Source organism: Carcharhinus amblyrhynchos, chromosome 4, assembly GCF_965287045.1.
Source record: "Carcharhinus amblyrhynchos chromosome 4, sCarAmb.v2.hapA, whole genome shotgun sequence".
Classification (NCBI taxonomy): Eukaryota; Metazoa; Chordata; class Chondrichthyes; order Carcharhiniformes; family Carcharhinidae; genus Carcharhinus; species Carcharhinus amblyrhynchos.
In genome coordinates this window covers 820,602-841,588 of record NC_137327.1, presented here as the reverse complement: position 1 = coordinate 841,588, position 20,987 = coordinate 820,602, and the positions used below count along the sequence as shown (strand labels likewise).

The 20,987-nt window shown below is 46.0% G+C and overlaps 1 protein-coding gene across 3 annotated transcripts in view; it reads left to right on the top strand.

Moving 5' to 3' along the window:
• Positions 1–2,085: 2,085 nt before the first annotated feature.
• Positions 2,086–20,987, top strand: part of tango6 (transport and golgi organization 6 homolog (Drosophila)) — a 117,675-nt gene continuing 98,773 nt past the window's right edge. For 2 of the 3 annotated variants that reach the window (XM_080186605.1, XM_080186607.1), the window contains exons 1-5: positions 2,086–2,197; positions 2,762–3,420; positions 7,234–7,350; positions 11,155–11,302; positions 11,523–11,659. In XM_080186605.1, coding sequence (XP_080042731.1) covers positions 2,134–2,197; positions 2,762–3,420; positions 7,234–7,350; positions 11,155–11,302; positions 11,523–11,659 — 1,125 coding nt within the window. In that variant the 5' untranslated portion in view covers positions 2,086–2,133. Of the gene's footprint in view, positions 2,198–2,260; positions 2,322–2,761; positions 3,421–7,233; positions 7,351–11,154; positions 11,303–11,522; positions 11,660–20,987 lie in introns of those variants that run through there. The other variant, XM_080186606.1, reaches the window with a different exon arrangement.

The following is a 20,987-nucleotide window of genomic DNA, read 5'->3' as shown; positions in this document are numbered from 1 at the left end:
ATTAAGCTAGTCCCAATTGCCTGTGGTTGGCCCATATCCCTCTATACCCATCTTACTTATACAACTGTCTAACTGCTTTTTAAGAGACAAAATTATACCCACCTCTACTACTGCCTCTGACAGCTCGTTCTAGACACTCACCACCCTCTGAATGAAAAAATTGCTCCTCTGGACTCTTTTGTATCTCTCCCCTCAGGTGAAGTGAGTGACAGCCATTGACATCAAGACCAAGTGTGACATCAAGGAGCCCTAGCAAAACTGGAATCAATGGGAATGAGGGGGGAAACCCTCTACTTGCTGGAGTCATACCTGGCACAAAGCATATAGTAATTGTGGTGTCTGTCTCTGTAAGCAGAAAGAGAATCACTTGAGGGATCAATGGGGACTGAGAGTGAGTGATCATCCAGAGAATTGAGTCTTCCCTCAGACAGAATACATCTGGAAGCCATGGAGTAAACCTGAAAGGGCTGGAGCACTGAGGGCTGCTGTTACAGGCAGCAAACCCTCAGACATAATTCCTCTTCATAAATAAATAGCTTTTGTTTCTAATGAAGTCTGAGGTGTCTTGACGATGCCTGAAAGCCACAACATAACTAAGAAAGATGGTTGTGTTCAACGGAAGCCAATCATCTCAGTGCCAAGATATCAATCAGGTCAGCTAACATCCTTAGGGGAGTGACCTCAGCCCCAGCCATCTTCAGCTGCTTCTTCAAGGTTGTTCCTTTCAACATAAGGTCAGAATTGGGTATGTTTGCGGATGATTGCACAATGTTCAACAGCATTCACGATTCCTCAGATATTGAAGCAGTCCATGTCCAAATGCAGCAAGACCTGAACAATATCTAGGTTGGGGCTGACAAGTGACAAATAACATTCACACTTCATGAGTGTCAACAATCAACATCTCCAACAAAAGAGGATTAAATTAATTGTTAAAAATTGGGAAACTTTGGAGACAGGCAGAGGGATCTGGGTGTACAGGTACACAGGTCACTGAAAGTGAAGAAGGTAGTCGAGAAAGCATATGTATTGCAGTAAGTTTGCGGATGACACAAAGGTTGCTGGATTTGCGGATAGTGATGAGGACCATCAGATACAGCAGGATATAGATCAGTTGGAGACTTGGGCGGAGAGATGGCAGATGGAGTTTAATCCAGACAAATATGAGGTAATGCATTTTGGAAGGTCTAATACAGATAGGAAATATACAGAAAATGGCAGAACGCTTAGAAAGGGATCTGGGTGTACAGGTAAACAGGTCACTGAAAGTGGCAATGCAGGTGGAGAAGGTAGTCTTTGCCTTCATCACCCGGGGAATTGAGTTTAAAAGTTGGCAAGTCATGTTGCAGCTTTATAGACCCTTAGTGAGGCCACACTTGGAATATAGTGTTCAATTCTGGTCGCCACACTACCAGAAGGATGTGGAGGCTTTGGAGAGGGGACAGAAAAGATTTACCAGGATGTTGCCTGGTATGGAGGGCATTAGCTATGAGGAGAGGTTGGAGAAACTTGGTTTGTTCTCATTGGAATGATGGAGGTTGAGGGACGACCTGATAAGAGTCTGCAAGATTATGAGTGGCACGGACAGAGTGGATAGTCAGAAGCTTTCTCCCAGGGTGGAAGAGTCAATTACTCGGCGGGGGGACAGGTTTAAGGTGCGAGGGACAAGGTTTAAAGGAGATGTACGAGGCAGATTTTTTACACAGAGGGTGGTGGGTGCCTGGGACTCGCTGCCGAGGGAGGGAGTGGAAGCGGATACGATAGTGAGTTTTAAGGGGTGTTTGGACAAATCCATGAACAGGATGGGAATAGAGGGATAGGGTCCCCGGGAGGAGAGGGGGTTTAGTTCAGTCGGGGGCAGCATGGTCAGTGCAGACTTGGAGGGGCCGATGGGCCTGTTCCTGTGCTGTAATTTTCCTTGTTTAATATAAATATTATCTATAATATGAATATTAACTATGTTTACTCTCTGTCATGTTCAGGCTCCTGAATCAGACACTTCCGGCTGCTTTCCCTGTCCAATGGGTGAAGAAAATGCGCATGCGCCTTTCACTGGGCCACGTGATCCCTTCACAAAGATGGTGGCGGAGATCTCGCGCGAACTGGAGAACGGCGCATGCGTAGTGCGACAAGATGGCGACGCCGCTGAGCAGAGTGACAGAGGCCCTGAGGGAGCTGACCGAGGCCGGGGCCCGGGGTGAGGGAGCTGACCGAGGCCGGGGCCCGGGGTGAGGGAGCTGACCGAGGCCGGGGCCCGGGGTGAGGGAGCTGACCGAGGCCGGGGCCCGGGGTGAGGGAGCTGACCGAGGCCGGGGCCCGGGGTGAGGGAGCTGACCGGGGCCGGGGCCCGGGGTGAGGGAGCTGACCGCGGGCCGGGGCCTGGGGTGAGGGAGCTGACCGCGGGCCGGGGCCCGGGGTGAGGGAGCTGACCGGGGGCCAGAGTTGTGGGGGCGCGGACCGGAGGCTGGGTGAGTAGTTAAAACATGGAGTGGAGGCATTAAGAGGATTTGAGTTCAGGGAAGGGGGAGGTGAATGAAGTGGAGGAGGGAGGGTTATTGTGGAGTGTTGGGGAGATTGAAATGTCCGAAAGTGAGGGGATGAGGGCATGGGAGTGTGGGGGCGGGCCTGGGTATGGGGGGTTTTGAGTGAGGGGGCATGGGAGGGGGTCTGGAAGGAGGGCAGTGGGTACAAGAGAGGGTCACAGAGAGAGCTAGCTTGGTACAAACAGCAGTCAACTGTGATGAATTTTCTTTGTATTCAGAAGCCTCTGGGCCAGCGGTGCAAGGCAGTCGAGAGGATGTGCTACTGCAGACATTGTCTGACAATCTGTCCATCCTGGAGCAGAAGCTGCAACTGGATCCTAACTGGGCAACTTTGCAGCAGCTGAGGGAGTGTGTGATGTCTCAGTTCACATGGTCAATGAAGTCTGAGGATGTTGTGTGGAACTTTGTTACTGAGCTCCTGGTACTGCTTTTGTGTTTAAAGCAGGCGATGATTGAGTTGTTAGCAGAGTTCACACCCCCAAAACCAAATCGAAAGACCCCAGAGTGTGCACCGGCACTACCTCCTGATACCCTGAGTATCTCACAACAGAAAACAGTCCAGTCTGCACTGCAGTTTGTTGTCACTCTGGGGATTTGTCCTTACCTCCTGCCGGGGGTGGGAACTCCTTTGAGCTGCAGGTCGGATTTTGCAGCGACAGTTGAGAAGATGGTTCATCGCTTGGCATCTCTAAGGGGAATTTCAAGGCTTCACACTGTCACCATGGCACTCCTTGAGATCGCTCGTCATCCTTCCTTAGAGAGTTTGGTCCTCACCAGGCACTTTGGAGATTTGTTAGCCAGTCTCTGCCAACTGGGATATTCACCAAACAAATGTCAGCAGAATTCAGTCTCACAGGAGGACAGAGAGACACAGAAGGTATAGTAACCAATCCAGACAGTAATCAGCAGCAACTTGGAGCTATCAATATAGTAAATCAACTGCAGCTTCCTGCATGGTGGATCTGAGGGGAAGATTATTACCTGGCTCTGAATCTAGCAGTCAACATTCATAGAGAAATGTGCTGAACAGCTTGGCTGGTTCAATAGCTGGTCTATTCTCTCACCAGATACTGACACATCCCCGTGCTTCTGTTGGAGAGGCAATGCCCTCGTGGTATTATATCTAAACTATTAATTCAGAAACTACTCAGCTAATGTTCTGGGACCCAGGTTCGAATCCTGTCAGAGCAGTACTATGCCAGTTTGCCACCTGTGGGCTGGTCCAATTTTCAGCTTGGGTCACTGTCTGTGAGTCTGCATGTTCTCCCCGAGTCTGCATGGGTTTCCTCCCACAGTCTGAAAGATGTGCTGGTTCAGTGCATTGACCTGAACAGGTGCTGGAATGTGGCGACTAGGGGCATTTCACAGTAACATCATTGCAGTGTTAATGAATGCCTTACTTGTGGCTAATAAATTAACTTTAAACTTTAAAAAGGATGGTGGAATTTGAATTCAATAAAAAAAAAAATTAAAAATCTATTGATGACCATGAAACCATTGTCATTTTTCGGAAAAACCCGTCTGGTTTAGGGATGGGCCATGTCTCATGAATGAATGAAATTTTTTAAAAAACTTTATATATGTTTGGGGCTCTGTGGGAGTATTTCTATAGAAATGAAAAGGCCAAGATTCAGTTGTCAGTCTATGCTGCGTGGGTGAGCTCAGCTGGAGCCTTAGAGCTCACGACTAGTGTTCTTGTTCCTGATCGCTGTCACTTGACCCTTGAGGTCTCTCATCATTGAACAACCCCCTCACCCCAGGGACCTCTCTCATCTCACTCGCACACTCACTCACACACTATTGTCTCAAAACACGCACTCACTCCTTGTGCAAGGGTTCTGATCCCTGTCCTAGACCTGGATCCTGGCCTGAGGGTTCCAATTCTTGCTCCTTCTCTCACAGGCTCCACACTCACCATCACTCTGCTGTCTGCACTCACCTTGATCTATACAGTATGAGTATTGTACTGCTTCCTGTTTGTCCAATCAGAGGCTGGCTTTTTCAATTTAGCCTCATATTTGGATGAACTGGAAAAGACACAAAACTCAAATTGTATTGATCAGCTTAGCTGCTGTTGGAAACCCCTGGTCTAAATCATTAACATAGATTGTAAATAATTGGGAGCCCAGCACTGAATCTTGCAGGTTGACAATGGGCAAGCCGTTGATGTCATCTATATGGATTTCAGTAAGGCGTTTGACAAAGTCCCTCATGGTAGGCTGGTAGAAAAGGTTAAGGCGCATGGGATATGAGGTCAGGTAGCTAGGTGGATTGAGAACTGGCTGGGTAATAGGAGACAGAGGGTAGTTGTGGAGGGGACTTTGTCCAGCTGGAGGCCAGTGACCAGTGGTGTGCCGCAGGGCTCAGTACTGGGACCTCTCCTCTTTGTAGTCTACATAAATTACTTGGAAGAGAGCGTAGGTGGTGTGATCAGCAAGTTTGCTGATGACACCAAGATGGCAGGGTTGGCGGGTACCGAAGTGGATTGTCAGGTGATACAACAGGATATAGATAGGTTGGTGCATTGGGCAGATAGGTGGCAGATGGAATTTAATCCTGACAAATGCGGGGTGATGCATTTTGGAAGGAATAATGTAGAGAGGAGCTATGTGATAAAAGGTAGACAAATTAGGAGTATAGAAACACAGAGGGACCTGGGAGTGCAGGTTCACAAATCCATGAAGGTTGCGTCACAAGTGGAGAAGGTTGTCAGGAAGGCTTATGAAATGCTAGCCTTTATAGGAAGAGGTATAGAGTTTAAAAGCTGCCGTCTAATGCTTCAGTTGTATAGAACGTTGATTAGACCGCATTTGGATCCAGTTCTGGTCACCATACTACCGGAAGGACGTGGAGTCTCTGGAAAGGGTGCAGAGGAGGTTTACCAGGATGTTGCCTGGCATGAAGGGGTTGGGTTACGAGGAAAGGTTGGAGAAACTGGGACTATTCTCCTTGGAAAGACGGAGATTGAGGGGGGACATGATAGAGGTATATAAGATACTGAAGGGAATAGACAGGGTCAATAGTGAGATACTGCTCCCTAGATTGGTTACAAATACAAGAGGTCATGATTTAAGGGTGAGGGGGGAGAGGTATAATTTGGATGTGAGAGGAAGGTTCTTTACGCAGAGAGTAGTGGGGGTATGGAACGCGCTACCGAGCGGCGTGGTGGAGGCGGGAACATTGGACTCGTTTAAGGTTCAGTTAGATAGGCACATGAGTGAAACGAGGATGGAGGGTTATGGTAGGGGTTATTAAATAAGAGTTAGAACCTCGGGAGACACCGGAAAGGCAGGCTTGTGATTAACGTTTTTGTCTTTTTATTCCGCAGGTGGAGGTCCACCTTGTCAAACGAGGGGTATGCACACGGGTCGTGCGTGGGCTGCTCCTGGAGGTTCCGGGAGTGGCCTAGTACTTCGTGTTGGTGTGTGTGCTTGATCCTGGACCGGTAGACGGGCGCCGCAACAGCTCGGTGACTAGCACTGCTAGCTGTGCAGATACATGGATTTGGGCCTGTGCCTGTGGGAGTTTGTGCATTCTCCCTGTGGTTGTGTGGGTTTCCTCCGGGCGCTCCGGTTTCCTCCCACACCCCAAAGATGTACTCTTAGGCTGATTGGTTTTACCAAATTGACACTATTCTCCCCTGAATCTGGCTAAATCAGGGGTTCTATTTGTAGATACGCAGGGTAGAATAGGTGTAGGGTGATGCGGCGGCGCGGGCTTGTTGGGCCGAAGGGCCTGTTTCCCGTACTGAGTTGTTCTTTGTTCTTTGTAACTCCACTAATCACACCCTGGAAATGACTCATTTCACTATGCTTCCCATTTGATAACCAATCGTCTGTCCAAGCTAGTGTTTCCATGAGCACTTAGCTTACCCATTAACCTTTAGCGTGTTACTGAATCTCTTTTGTAGATCCAGGCATACTACATCTACTGATTCCCCTTTATCTACTCTACCAGTTACATCAAAAAACAAATACATTTGTGAAACACGATTTGACTTTTATAAAACCATTTTGATTGACTATGCCTTATCATTGCTATCATTTTTAGGTGCATTGTTAAAGAGTTTCTTGATAGATTAAAGGATTAATCAAGTAATAATAGGGACTGAAATTCTGTTTAGAAACGACCACATCCTGCAACCATGGCACATGATCTGTTTTGCTATGTATTTCCCGATTTAATTAGTTATAATTATTGTTCAGTCAATTCATCCAAGTTATCGTAGAATCCCAACAGTGCGTGAGGAAGCTATTTGGCCCATCAAGTCTGCACCAACCACAATCCCACCCAGGCCTTATCCTCGTAACCCCCATGTCTTTATCCTGTTGTTCCCCTAACACTGAGACGCAATTTACTATGGCCAATTAACCTAACCCACACATCTTTGGACTGTAGGAGGAAACCCAAGCAGACACAGGGAGAACGTGCAAACTCCACACAGTGACCAAAGCTGGGAATTGAACCTGGGTCCCTGACATTCAGGCTGCAGTGCTAATTATTGTGCCAGCCCTAGTATTTTAACTCTGTATTGATTAGCTTATCTTGTTCATTAATTTAATAAATACACATTCTGAATTCTTGAGTTTGAAACACTCTGTTAGCTTAATGAGTAAAATTAAAACGGCAGTACTTGTTGGATTCAGGATGATGTTTTTTCAGTTTTGTGTAATGTGTGTATTATTTCCAGGGTCTCACCACTACCGAGTGGCAGGGCTGCCAACAGGCTTTGCAGAATCTTCTGGATCGAGTATATCAGCCAATTGTTATCAAGGAGTTACTGATTTTACAGGGAGGAGTAAAGCAGGTAAACATCCCTGACCCCATACTGCTGAAACAGTCAATGGCAGAATTAGCAGTGGTAGGATTAAGGGAGGGGAATGTACCAGAGGCCAGAATTTGGGTAAATTAGAATAGAGCAAGTTATAAGAACATAAGAAATAGGAGCAGGAGTAGGCCATCTAGCCCTTCGAGCCTGCCCCGCCATTCAGTAAGATCATGGCTGATCTGTCGTGGCTCAGTTCCACTTTCCGGCCCTCTCCCCATAACCCTTAATCTCCTCTCTTATCAAAAACCCATCAACCCGCTTCTTAAAAATATTTAGCGAGGCAGCCTCCACCACTTCAACGGGTAGAGAATTCCAGAGATTCACCACCCTTTGAGTGAAGAAGTTCCTCCTCAACTCCGTTCTAAACCGCCTCCCCTTTATCTTGAGGCTGTGCCCCCTAGTCCTACTGTCTTTTTTGAGCGGGAAGAGTCTCTCCACCTCTATCCTATCCATCCCATTCATCATCTTATAAGTCTCAGTGAGACCTCCCCTCATTCTTCTAAACTCTAACGAGTACAAGCCTAGTTTATTCAGCCTCTCCTCATAGCTCAACCCCCTCAACTCCGGTATCAGCCTAGTAAACCTCCTCTGCACTCCCTCCAAGGCCAAAATATCTTTGAGATGGTGGCCCCTACACATGAAAATAGGAACTGTAATTTGAAGTCAGTACAAGGACGTTGATGCATATCGGTAGCAGAGTTACAGTTGAGCTGAAGTGTATTGAGAATGAAAGACCACCTACAAAAGAGCATTGGAATTGTTGAGTTTCGAACTGAAGGCTTCAACAGCAGATAGGTGGAAATGGGCAATGTATGAACATAAGAAATAGGAGCAGGAGTAGGCCATCTGGCCCTTCGAGCCTGCCCCGCCATTCAATAAGATCATGGCTGATCTGTCATGGCTCAGTTCCACATTCCCGCCCTCTCCCCATAACCCTTAATCCCCTTGCCTACCAAAAACACATCAACCCGCGTCTTAAAAATATTTAGCGAGGTAGCCTCCACCACTTCAACGGGCAGAGAATTCCAGAGATTCACCACCCTTTGAGTGAAGAAGTTCTTCCTCAACTCCGTTCTAAACCGCCCCCCCTTTATCTTGAGGCTGTGCCCCCTAGTCCTACTGTCCCTTCTGAGCGGGAAGAGTCTCTCCACCTCTATCCTATCCATCCCATTCATCATCTTATACGTCTCAATGAGATCTCCCCTCATTCTTCTAAACTCTAACGAGTACAAGCCTAGTTTATTCAGCCTCTCCTCATAGCTCAACCCCCTCAACTCCGGCATCAGCCTAGTAAGCCTTCTCTGCATTCCCTCCAAGGCCAAAATATCCTTGCGTAAGTACGGCAACCAAAACTGCACACAGTACTCCAGCTGCAGCCTCACCAATGCCCTATACAGCCGCAGCAAGACCTCCCTACTTTTATATTCAATCCCCCTCGCTATGAAGGCCAGCATCCCATTCGCCTTCCTGACCACCTGCTGCACCTGCAAGCTGCTTTTTTGCGACTCATGCACAAGGACCCCGAGGTCCCTCTGCACCGTCGCCTGCTGCAGTTTTTCTCCACGTAAGTAATAATCCTTCCTACCATTATTCCTACCAAAGTGGACCACCTCGCACTTGCCAACATTAAATTCCATTTGCCAGTTCCTGGCCCATTCGCCCAGCCTATCTAGATCCTTCTGCAGACTCTCCACACCCTCCGCGCAATTTGCCGTTCCACCAATCTTGGTGTCATCAGCAAATTTCAACACCATACACTCGGTTCCCTCCTCCAGATCATCTATATAAATGGTAAATAGCTGAGGCCCCAGCACCGACCCCTGTGGCACTCCACTAGTCACCAACCGCCAATCCGAATAGCACCCATTGACCCCCACTCTCTGCCTCCTATTTGACAACCAGTCCTCTATCCATGCTAACACCCTACCCCCAACTCCATGTCCCCTGACCTTCTGCAATAACCTCTTGTGAGGTACCTTGTCAACCCTCAGATGCATTCCATCCGGTCCTGGGGACTTGTCCACAATCAGCCCCTCCAGTCTGTCGAGCACCACCTCTCTAGTAACAGTAATGTCATTGAGACCCTCCAGTCCTACTACCTTTCGATCTCTAACACCCGGCAAATTATTCACATCCTCCTCCGTGAAGACCGAAACAAAAAAGTTATTCAAGACCTCAGCCATATCCCCATCCCCTACCACTAAGTGTAATGTAGAGGGGATTAACGATTTGGAAGAGGTAATTGGATGTATTATCTCCAGATTTGCAGATGATACAAAGTTGGGTGGGAGGGTGAGCTGTCAGGAGGATGCAGAAATGCTTCAGCATGTTTAAAGTTTGTTTATTTATTTGTCACAAGTAAGGTCTATATTAACACTGCAATGAAGTTACTATGTAATTCCCCTAGTCACCACAGTCCGGCACCTGTTCGGGTCAATACACCTAATCAGCACGTCTTTCAGACTGTGGAAGGAAATCGGAGCACCTGGAGGAAACCCACACAGATACAGGGAGAACGTGCAAACTCCGCACAGACAGTGACCCAATCTGGGAATCAAACCCGGGTCCATGGTGTGTGAGGCAGCAGTGCTGACCACTGCTACCATGCTGCCCCTCTGCATGGCAGTATAATGTGGATAAATGTAAGGTTATCCACTTTGGTGGCAATGATAGGAAGACAAATTATTACTTGAATGGGTGTAAATTGAGAGAGGTGGATACTCACCGAGATCTTGGAGTCCTCATGGATCAATCACTGAAAGTAAGCATGCAGATACAGCAGGCAACAAAGAAGGCAAATGGTATGTTGGCCTTCATTGCAATAGGATTTGAGTGTGGGAATAGGGAATTTTTTTTGCAATTGTATAAGGCACTGGTGAGGCCACACCTGGAGTATTGTGTGCAGTTTTGATATCCTTATCTGTGAAAGGGTGTCTTGGCTACAAAGGGAGTCCAGCAAAGGTTTACCAGGCCGATTCCTGGGGTGGCAGATCTGTCATGTGAGGAGAGATTAAGTCGGTTTGGATTACAATCACTGGAGTTTAGAAGAGTGAGAGGGGATCTCATAGAAACTTATAAAATTCTAACATTGTTAGACGGGGTAGATTCAGAGAGAATGTTCCCGATGATGGGGGGGTCCAAAACTAGGGGATCGGAGCTAGTTTGAGGATAAGGGATAAACCGTTCAGAACTGAGGTGAGGAGAAATTCCTTCACCCAGAGGGTGGTGAATGTGTGGAATTCACTATCACGAAGTAGTTGAGGCCAAAACATTGTCTGATTTCAAGAAGAAATTAGATATAGGTCTTGGAGTTAAAGGATTCAAGGGATATGGGGAGAAGGGGGAGATCAGGATATTGGATTTGATGATCAACCATGATCAAAATGAATGGTGGAGCAGGCTCGAAGGGTCAAATGGCCTACGCCTGCTACTATTTTTTATGTATTGGGGTAAATAGTCTGGAACTGACAGCTGGGGAGAGGTGGATGCTGTTGGGGGAACGAGGGGAGCTGCAGGAGGGTTGTTGCCAGGAGGATGTTATCGGTTGGGGGAGTAGTTTGTTGTGTCAGAGAGGCAGGGTATTGTCAAGGGAAGTTGGAGTATTGCCAGGGGAGAGTTGCCTGAGGAGTTGGGGATGTTGCTTGGGGAGAGTTGATGAGGAGCTGAGAGACTTTTTGCATCTCTCTGCACAAGTGAGTGCCGCCAATTTGCAGCTTGATTGCAGCAAGTGAAATGCTTGTTACACGTTTTTGGTAAATTGTTGTTCTTTACACGTATTTGCAGGTGAGGTCTGCGATGGGTGGAAAAGCACAGACTCGCTCACAGGCCCCAGCATGGCTGCGGCGGCAGTGTGGCCACTTGCTGTCTGAGAGACTGATGAAGCCCCGCGGTGTTCAGGCTGTGGTCAGAGGAATAGTGGAAGGAGCTGGAGGTAAATTATCATGAAGCTGAGATGGTGTTCAGGCAATTCCTGCAGGCCCTGTGTTTGGGAGAGGATTTGGAAATGGGCAGTGTTGAAGAGCATGTGCCTCAGCATGTGGTGTTGAGGGGGAGAGGCACTGGCCTCAGCATCTCCTGTCCACTGCTCCCCTCTCCCCAGTGTTAATTCTGTGCTCTGGACCACATCTCATTCTCTCTTTGTCTGTTTGCAGCTGGGATTGCTGGAGGCCGGAGTGCAGAGACAGCAGCTGCTGATTGGAGGAAATGTGATACTGTTGCTCGGATACTGGCTTCCTGTCCTCAGCAGTGTCTTTCTGTTGGAGATTACTACAGGCAGGTGTGCCCGCAGGTAAAGGCATTCAACTCTGTAATGCAACTACAAAGAACATTTCATCTGAAGGAGTACAGGGAGAAGCTGGTGATGGAGGTGTGGGGACTCACTGGGACAATGCTGGGAGATTTATCAGTTCTTGTGTCCTTGTTTCTCACAATGGGGCCAGGACTTGTGTAGCCCCAGCAGAACCCAACCTGAGCATCAGTGTGCAAGTTTTTTCCACAAAATGTCTTTATTTCAGTGATGATTTTACAGACTCCTGGACATAGCCCCGATCTCCCTGCTCTCAGTGGCCTGTGCAATCTAGCCTCACTCTCTACTTCGAACATTGCTGATCATTATCTTTACTATTATCAAATAAATTTGTTGTGTAATTATTTTCAAATATGGTTATTGCTGTGTAAGTGCTGCTTGATAACACTGTTGATACCTTCCTTCACTTTGCTGATGATTGAGAATAGGCTGGGGCAGTAATTGGCCAGGTTGGATTTGTCCTGCTTTTTGTGAATGGAACGTACCTGGGCAATTTTCTACATTGCTGTGGGGCTGAAGCACAAGTCTCCAGTACTATTGTCAGGGTGTTTCCAGGACCTGTGACCATTTCTAAATATCACATGGAGTGAATCGTATGGGCTGAAGAGTGGCGTGATGCTGGAGAAGTTAGGAGGCTGAGATGGATCATCCACTTAGCACTTATAGCTGAGGATAGTTGCAAATGCTGCAGCCTTGTCTTGACTAGGTTCTATGTTCTAAATAATTTAAATCTGCTCTATCTGTTATACAACCCTCCTCCTGTCATGCCTTTGGGTGGATTGTGACTGGAGCTTTTCATTCTTCAATGATAAGTGGTCAGTCTCTCAGCCTCCCATCCTCCCCCAGCAGATGGAACTCTAGAAGCAATGATCCAACATGCACACTCTGCACAGTGACTGACACAAAGGATACAGCACAGAAATGGCCAGTCAGTCCAACCAGTCTTATTCTGGCTTGTATCTGCCTTGCCAGCAGTTAGCCCTAATCACATTAACCCGTTCTTATTCATTCCAGCCACCACCAACCCCCCCGCCCTTCCATATCTCACCTTGTATGTGGGCAGTTTTTGCCTCAACCACCATTGACAGTCTGTCAGCTCCGTGTGAAGATGCTCCCCGTGTTCTGTTTTAAAACTCTTGCGTTTATGACCTCTCAACTATTGGAAACAATCTGATTCTATCACCCTTTTTTTAATTACAAACACTTGCGTTAGATCAATGACTAAAGAAATAGGTACAGGAGTAGGTCCTGTCACCCCTCGAGCCTCCTCCATCATTCAGTGTGATCATGGTTGATCTGATGTTGCCTTTTTTCCCATCCATTTTGTGAGATGATGGACTGGGCATGGGGGGAATGGCACTGCCACATTGAAAATGTCTGCTATGATTGTAGAGACAGATCCATGAGTGGCTGTCTTCCATAGCTGGAATTGTATTGGCCCAAGGTCGACTGACATTTTTTGCTTTCTGCAGCTTCTCTCTTCTGCCATCTGGTCATTTCCTTTGCCTTCTGCTTTCTCCATGCCCTTCCTGACAGAGCGAGTGTCTGCAGGCACTCCAGGCAGCAGCAACAATTTGCGTTGACTCTGATCCCGGTCGCCTTGCAAGTGATCTTGACCTCAACTTCACTTGCTGTCAATTCCCAGTAACCTCTCTCTCCCCTCAAGTGCTCAGATGTGTTGTTACCTCACTCAAATGGCCCTGATCAAATTCACAAATGAGGTGCTGAGTGACTAACAGTACAGCTTTGACATGATTGTCCACTTCATCTTCCAACATTTCTCTCCATGGTCTTGCAGATTGAGTCATAAGAACATAAGAAATAGGAGCAGGAGTAGGCCATCCAGCCCTTCGAGCCTGCCCCGCCATTCAATAAGATCATGGCTGATCTGTCGTGTCTCAGTTCCACATTCCTGCCCTCTCCCCATAACCCTTAATCCCCTCGCTTATCAAAAACCCATCAACCCGCGTCTTAAAAATATTTAGCGAGGCAGCCTCCACCACCTCAACAGGCAGAGAATTCCAGAGATTCACCACCGTTTGAGTGAAGAAGTTCCTCCTCAACTCCGTTCTAAACCGCCCCCCCTTTATCTTGAGGCTGTGCCCTCTAGTCCTACTATCCTTTCTGAGCGGGAAGAGTCTCTCCACCTCTATCCTATCCATCCCATTCATCATCTTATAAGTCTCAATGAGACCTCCCCTCATTCTTCTAAACTCTAACGAGTACAAGCCTAGTTTATTCAGCCTCTCCTCGTAGCTCAACCTCCTCAACTCCGGTATCAGCCTAGTAAACCTCCTCTGCACTCCCTCCAAGGCCAAAATATCCTTGCGTAAGTACGGCGACCAAAACTGCACACAGTACTCCAGCTGCGGCCTCACCAATTCCCTATACAGCTGCAGCAAGACCTCCCTACTTTTATATTCAATCCCCCTCGCTATGAAGGCCAGCATCCCATTCGCCTTCCCGACCACCTGCTGCACCTGCAGGCTGGGTTCATTTGGTTTCACCCGTATTTATTAATTAGACAGAACATTTCCAACAAGGTTTCTCTTCTCATCTCTGTTCTATTCCCTTCGGCATCCCCAAGGGCTTTTCCCTCGGCTCCCTCTTTTACTCATCAAAATGCGTTGGCACCATCATCCAAAAACATAGGATCGGGTTCTCCATGTATCCTGACCATATCCAGGTCGACTTTCTACCACCCCTGTCAGCCTACCACTGCCTCTATCGGTGATATCAGACTATCCGTGTACTCTTAAAATTTATACCAATTCATAAAAATATAGAAGATAGGAGCAGGAAGAGGCTATTTGGCCCATCGAGCCTGCTCCACTATTCATTATGATCATCCAATTCAATAGCCTAATCCTGCTTTTTCCCCATAACCTTTGATCCCATTTGCTTCAGGTGCTATATCCAGCTGCCTCTGAATCCAATCAATGTTTTAGCATCAACTACTTCCTGTGGTAATGAACTCCACGGGTTCACTACTCTTTGGATGAAGAAATGTCTCTTCGTCTCCGTCCTAAATGGTCTACCTTGAATCCTCAGATTGTGACCCCGGTTCTGAACTCCCCCACCATTGGGAACACCCTCCCTTCATCTACCCTGTCTAGTCCTGTTAGAATTTTATAAGTCTCTGTGAGATCCTCCCTCATTTGTCTGAACTCCAGTGAAGACAATTCTAACCTAGTCAATCTCTCCTCGTACATCAGTCCCACCATCCCCGGAATCAACCTGGTAAACCTTCACTGCACTCCCTCGAGAGCAAGAACATCCATCCTCAGAAAAGGAGACCAAAACAGCGCACACAATTCTAGGTGTGGCCTCAGCAAGGCCCTGTATAATTTCAACAACACATCCCTGCTCCTGTATTCGAAAGCTCTCACAATGAAAGCCAGCATACCATTTGCCTTCTTTACCACCTGCTGCACCTGCATGCTTACCTTCAGTGACTGGTGCACAAGGACACCCAGGTCCCTCTGCACACTCCCCTCTCCCAATTTAGTCATTCAGGTAGTAATCTATGTTCTATGTTAACCTGCCACCTTGTTTTTGCTTCCAAAGTGAATAATCTCTCATTTATCCAAATTATACTGCATCTGCCATTGATTAGCCCATTCACCCAACCTGTCCAGATCATTCTGAAGGTTCTCTACATCCTCATCACAGTTCATCCTCCCACTCAACTTGGTATCATCTGCAAACTTTGAGATGTTACGTTTTGTTCCCTCATCCAAATCATTAATATATATTGTAAATAGCTGGGATCCCAGCACTGATCCCTGTGGCGCCCCACTGGTTGCTGCCTGCCACTCTGAAAAGCACCCATTAATCCCTACACTTTGTTTCCTTTCTGCCAACCAGTTTTCTATCCATCTCAATATACTTCCCCCAATCCCATGTGCTTTAATCTTGCACGATAGTCTGTTATACAGGACTTGTCAAACACTTCTGAAAGTCCAAAAAATCACATCTACTGGCTCCCTCTTGTCAATTCTACAAGTTACATCCTCAAGGAATTCCAACAGATTTGTCAAGCATGATTTCCCGTTCATAAATCCATGCTGACTCTGTCTGATCCTGCCACTGCTTTCTAAATGCTCCACTATAAAGTCTTGATAATGGATTTGAGAATTTTCCCCATTACCGATGTTAAGCTTACTGGTCTATAATTCCCTGTTTTCTCTCTACCTCCCTTTTTGAATATTGGAGTGACATTCACTACCCTCCGATCTGCAGAGACTGTTCCAGAGTCTATAGAATCCTGGAAGATGACCACCAATGCATCCACTATTTCTAAAGCCATTTCCTTAAGTACTCTGGGATGTAGATCATCAGGCCCTAGGGATTTATCCACCTTCAATCCCAGCAATTTTCCCAACACCATTTCTCTACTAATATTGATCTCCCTCAGTTCTTCCCTCTCACTAATTCTTGCATTCTCCAACATTTCTGGTATCTGATTTGTGTCCTCTTTTGTGAAGACAGAACCAAAGTATGTATTCAGATGCTCGGCCATTTCTTTGCCCGTTAGTATCCCCCGTTTCTGTCTGTAGGGGACCTGCATTTGTCTTCACCAGCGTAGTTATAGAAACTCTTAGTGCCAGTCTTTACATTCCCTGCAAGCTTGCTGTCATACTGTATTTTCCTCTCTTTAATCAGTCCCTTGGTCCTTCCTTGCTGAATTCTAAACTGCTCCCAATTCTCAGACCTATTATTTTTCTTGGCCAATCTGTATGTTTCTTCCTTAGATCAGATACTCTCTGTAATTTCCTTTGTAAGCTATGGATTGATCCTCTTACCTATTTTGCTTTTGTGCCAGACAGGAATAAACAGTTCCCCCATGCGTTCCTTGAACATTTACCATTGCCTATCCACTGTCATCTCTGCCTATCACTTTTCTTATTCCCTTTTCTACCTTTTGTTTTTGTCCTTGCTCCTTGTCTGACTCCTTGTGTAGGTTCCCATCCCCCGGCATCAAACTTTCCCCAACTGTTCTAGCCAACAGTCCCACTAGGACATCAGTCCCAGTGCTGCCCAGGTGTAACTCGTCCAATTTGTCCCATCTCCCCCAGAACCGATCCCAATGCCCCAGGAATCTGAAGCCCTCCCCCTGACACCATCTCTTCAGCCATGTATTTATCCGATCACATGTTGGAATCTATTTATTCCTTTTTGAAGTGCTATTGTACCTATTGACTGTTTTGCTATCTGATCATATATCTATAGTTGCTTAAAAAGAAATCCCCACTATTGAAAATGTAACTTTTTTCCTTGAGCAACTCTGTGGGATAATGTTTTATTGCTTCCACCATCAGCTCTATTGACTTTTTTTTAAAAGCAGCAGCCCCAAACTACCCTTTCCCTTCCCCAAGGCTACATTGAGTGTCTTAGCTATAGTTAAAACTAAAAATGTGCAGGAATCAAATGATTCACTTTCTTATCATTAGAGATGTTTACATTCCTGGTCTTGTATCTTAAAGTCTGAAATATCTTCAGGAGTATAAATAATCTCTCACCAACTGCTGGTAGTGACTGATTGCTGCTTGCCTGAAGTTAAAACTTCAGCACGAGTTTTAAAGTAATTAATCTTCACAACGCCAGGTAATTAGGATCTAAAGACAGATGCAGTGTTTGCAGAGTGTTCTTAAAGATCTGTGAGAGGGTGAGAATCAGCTCCTGCACTGAGTAAGTTGTGAAAATCTGCAAATATTAGTTACAGATTGTTTTCTGATCAATGAATTTCCCTATATAAAAGCTATAAACAAACTTTAGTTTATCCTACATTTGGTTCATATTGCACAGAAATTAATGTTTGACTGAGTAAATGTTTAGATATAGCAGATGTCCTGTGTGGGAGAGATGGTGGATATAATTTATTTCACAAGCTTCGTTACAGAACAATGGTCTCTGAGTTTGGCCTTCACTGTGAAACCATGCTGTACTTTTCCCAGTCAGATAGTTGGAGAACATGGATGGTATGCCTGAACTGGAATCCACTCTGTAGTGGGTGTGGATGCCTGTGTGTTATATATGCTATGTATTTTTTATTCATTTGTGGAATGTGGGCTTTTGTGGCTGACCAGCATTTATTGCCCATCCCTAATTGCCCTTGAAGGTGATGGTGAGCTGCTTCTTGAACTGTTGCTGTAGGTACAGCCACAGTGCTGTTAGGGAGGGAGTTCCAGGATTTAGACCCAGTGACAATGAAGGAATGGAGATATATTTCCCAATCAGAATGCTGAATGACTGGGAGGAGAACCTCTGGGTGGTAGTGTTCCCAGGTATCTGCTGTCCTTGTCTCCTAGATGATAATGGTCGTGGATTTGGAAGCTGGTGTCGAATGTACGGAAAGGCATCCTTACCCATGTATATGTATGCATAATACACACAACTATTATACTTCCTTTGCTTTGGTTGTGTTGACATCACTGAGTAATATGCATATTCTGTCAGCATGTGCTCCTGGGACTTGGAGTCCTGTCATTCATTTTATTGCACTCGACTTTGTCTTAATCAGAGGTGATAAGGATCTTCCTATCTGTCTGTAAGGCAGTTGCATGTATACTGTTCATGTCTAGACATGAAGTGAGTTCAGTTTCTGGCTTATGGTGAATACTATGATCAGTGACATGTCATTGAGAATGTTATCCAAAGTTAATTAGCCTTGTTTAAGCTCAGGAAACTGAACATAAAGTTTCAAAGCTTAAATGTGGGTCAGTAAGTTCCTCAGGATTGAGAGAGAGCTGGGGGAAAGGACTCTGTCTCTCAGTACAAAGAACAAAGAAAATTGCAGCACAGGAACAGGCCCTTTAGCCCTCCGAGCCTGCACCAACCATGCTGTCCGACTGAATTAAAACCCCCCACCCTTCAGCTCAAGATTGAGAAAGGCTGTGACAATGGAGCGAGCTCAACAGAGCCAGGGAATGGTGATGAGAAAATAGACTTCAGAAAGCTAAATGAATACAGAATAAGATATACTCCAGAGGAAATCAAGGAAGAGAGAAACAAGAGGTTTGAGTTACAGAAGCCATTCTATTTAACTAAACTTATAGTTGGGAGAAGACTTTCAAAGACAATTGAAAGTTTTGAAGTAATTCTATTAAAGCAATTGACAGTGAGAAGAAAGAATAAGCCAGTCTAGGCAGAGGAAACCCAATGGGCTTGGTTTAAAATCCTGACAGGAATTACTGCTAAAAGTGTAGTGAAAACTCGCCAATGAAAATTATCAGAAGAAATTCTCAGAACGAATCCATAAACTGGTCAGCTAATGAGACCATTGTAACTCCAAATGTACTTTATTACAGGTAAGGCAGATGAACTTAGAGTTTGGATTAGTACTAGAAACTATGATGCTGTTGCTATTACAGAGACTTGGTTAAGAGAAGGACAGGATTGGCAGCTTAACACTCCAGGATACAGGTGTTTCAGGCAGGATAGAGGGGGATGTAAAAGGGGTGAGGGAGTTGCACTACTGGTTAAGGAAAATATCACAGCTGTACTCCAGGAGGACACTTCAGAGGGTGCATACAGTGAAGCAATATGGGTAGAGCTCAGGAAGGTTGCAGTTACAATGTTGGGGGGTTACTATAGGCCCCCCCAACAGCCAGCGGGAGATTGAGAAACAGGTATGTAGGCAGATTTTGGCAAGGTGTAAAAGTAACAAGGTTGTTGTGGTGGGAGATTTTAACTTCCCCTACATTGACTGGGATTCACTCAGTACTAGGGGCGTGGATGGGGCAGTGTTTTTAAGGAGCATTCAGGAGGACTTCCTGAAATAGGATGTAGATAATCCAACTGGGGAAGGGGCCATAGTGGACCTGATATTGGGGAATGAGTCCAGCCAGGTGGTTGATGTTTCAGTAAGAGAGCAGTTTGGGAACATTGACCATAATTCAACAATCTTTAAGGTACTGATGGATAAAGAAAAGTGTAGTCCTTACGTTAAGCTGCTAAATTGGGGGAAGGCTAATTACAACAATATTAAGCAGGAACTGAAGAATGTAGATTGGGGGCAGATGTTTGAGGGCAAGTCAACATCTGGCATGTGGGAGGCTTTCAAGTGTAAGTTGATAGTGATTCAGGACCAGCACATTCCTGTAAGGATGAAGGATAAGTGTGGCAAGTTTTGGGAGCTTCGGATAACAAGAGATATTGTGAGCCGAGTCAAAGAGAAAAGGGAAGCCTTTGTCAAAACTGGGAGGCTGGGAATACACAAAGCAAGTGTGGAATACAAGGAAAGTAGAAAGATATTTAAGCAAGGAGTAAGAAGTGCTCAAAGGGGTCAAAAGCAGAGCCCAGCAGGATTAAGGAAAATCCCAAGGTTTTTTATACATACATAAAGAGCAAGAGAGTAGCCAGGGAGAGGGTTGGCCCACTAAAGGACAAGGGAGGGAATCTATGCATGGAGCCAGAGGAAATGGGCGAGGTATTAAATGAGCACTTTGCGTCAGTATTCAGTAAAGAGAAGGATGATGAGTCTGGGAAAGGATGTGTTGATATTTTGAGTCATGTTGAGGTCAAAAAGATGGAGGTATTGCGGTTCTTGAGAAACATCAAGGTAGACAAGTCCCCAGGGCCTAATGGGATATACCCCAGAAAAATGAGAGAGGCAAGGGATGAAATTGCTGGAGCTTTGAGAGAAATCTTTATATCCTAACTGGCTATAGGGGAGGTCCCAGAGGATTGGAGAATAGTCAGTGTTGTTACTTTGTTTAAGAAGGGTAGCAAGAATAATCCAGGTAATTACAGACCAGTGAACCTTACATCAGAGGTAGGGAAATTATTGGAGAGGATTCTTCGAGACCAGATTCATTCCCGCTTGGAAATAAATAAACGCATTAATGAGGGGCAACGGGGTTTTGTGAAGGGGAGATTGTGTATCAAGAATTTGATCATGTTTTTCAAGGAAGTGATGAAGATGATTGGTGAGGGTAGGGCAGTGGATGTTGTCTACATGGACTTCAGTAAGGTCTTTGACAAGGTCCCTCAAGGCAGACTGGTGTAGAAGGTGAAGTTGCATGGGATCAGAGGTGAGGTGGCAAGGTGGATACAAAACGGGCTCAGTCAAAGAAGACAGAGGGTAGCAGTGGAAGGGTGTGTTTCTCAATGGTTTGTTGTGACAAGTGACATTCCTCAGAGATCAGTGCTGGGACCTTTGCTGTTTGCAATATGTATAAATAATCTGGAGGAAAATGTAACTGGATTGATAAATTTGTAAAATACACAAAGATTGGTGGATTTGCAGTTAGCAACGAGGACCATCAGAGGATACAGCAGGATACAGATCAGTTGGAGACTTGGGTGG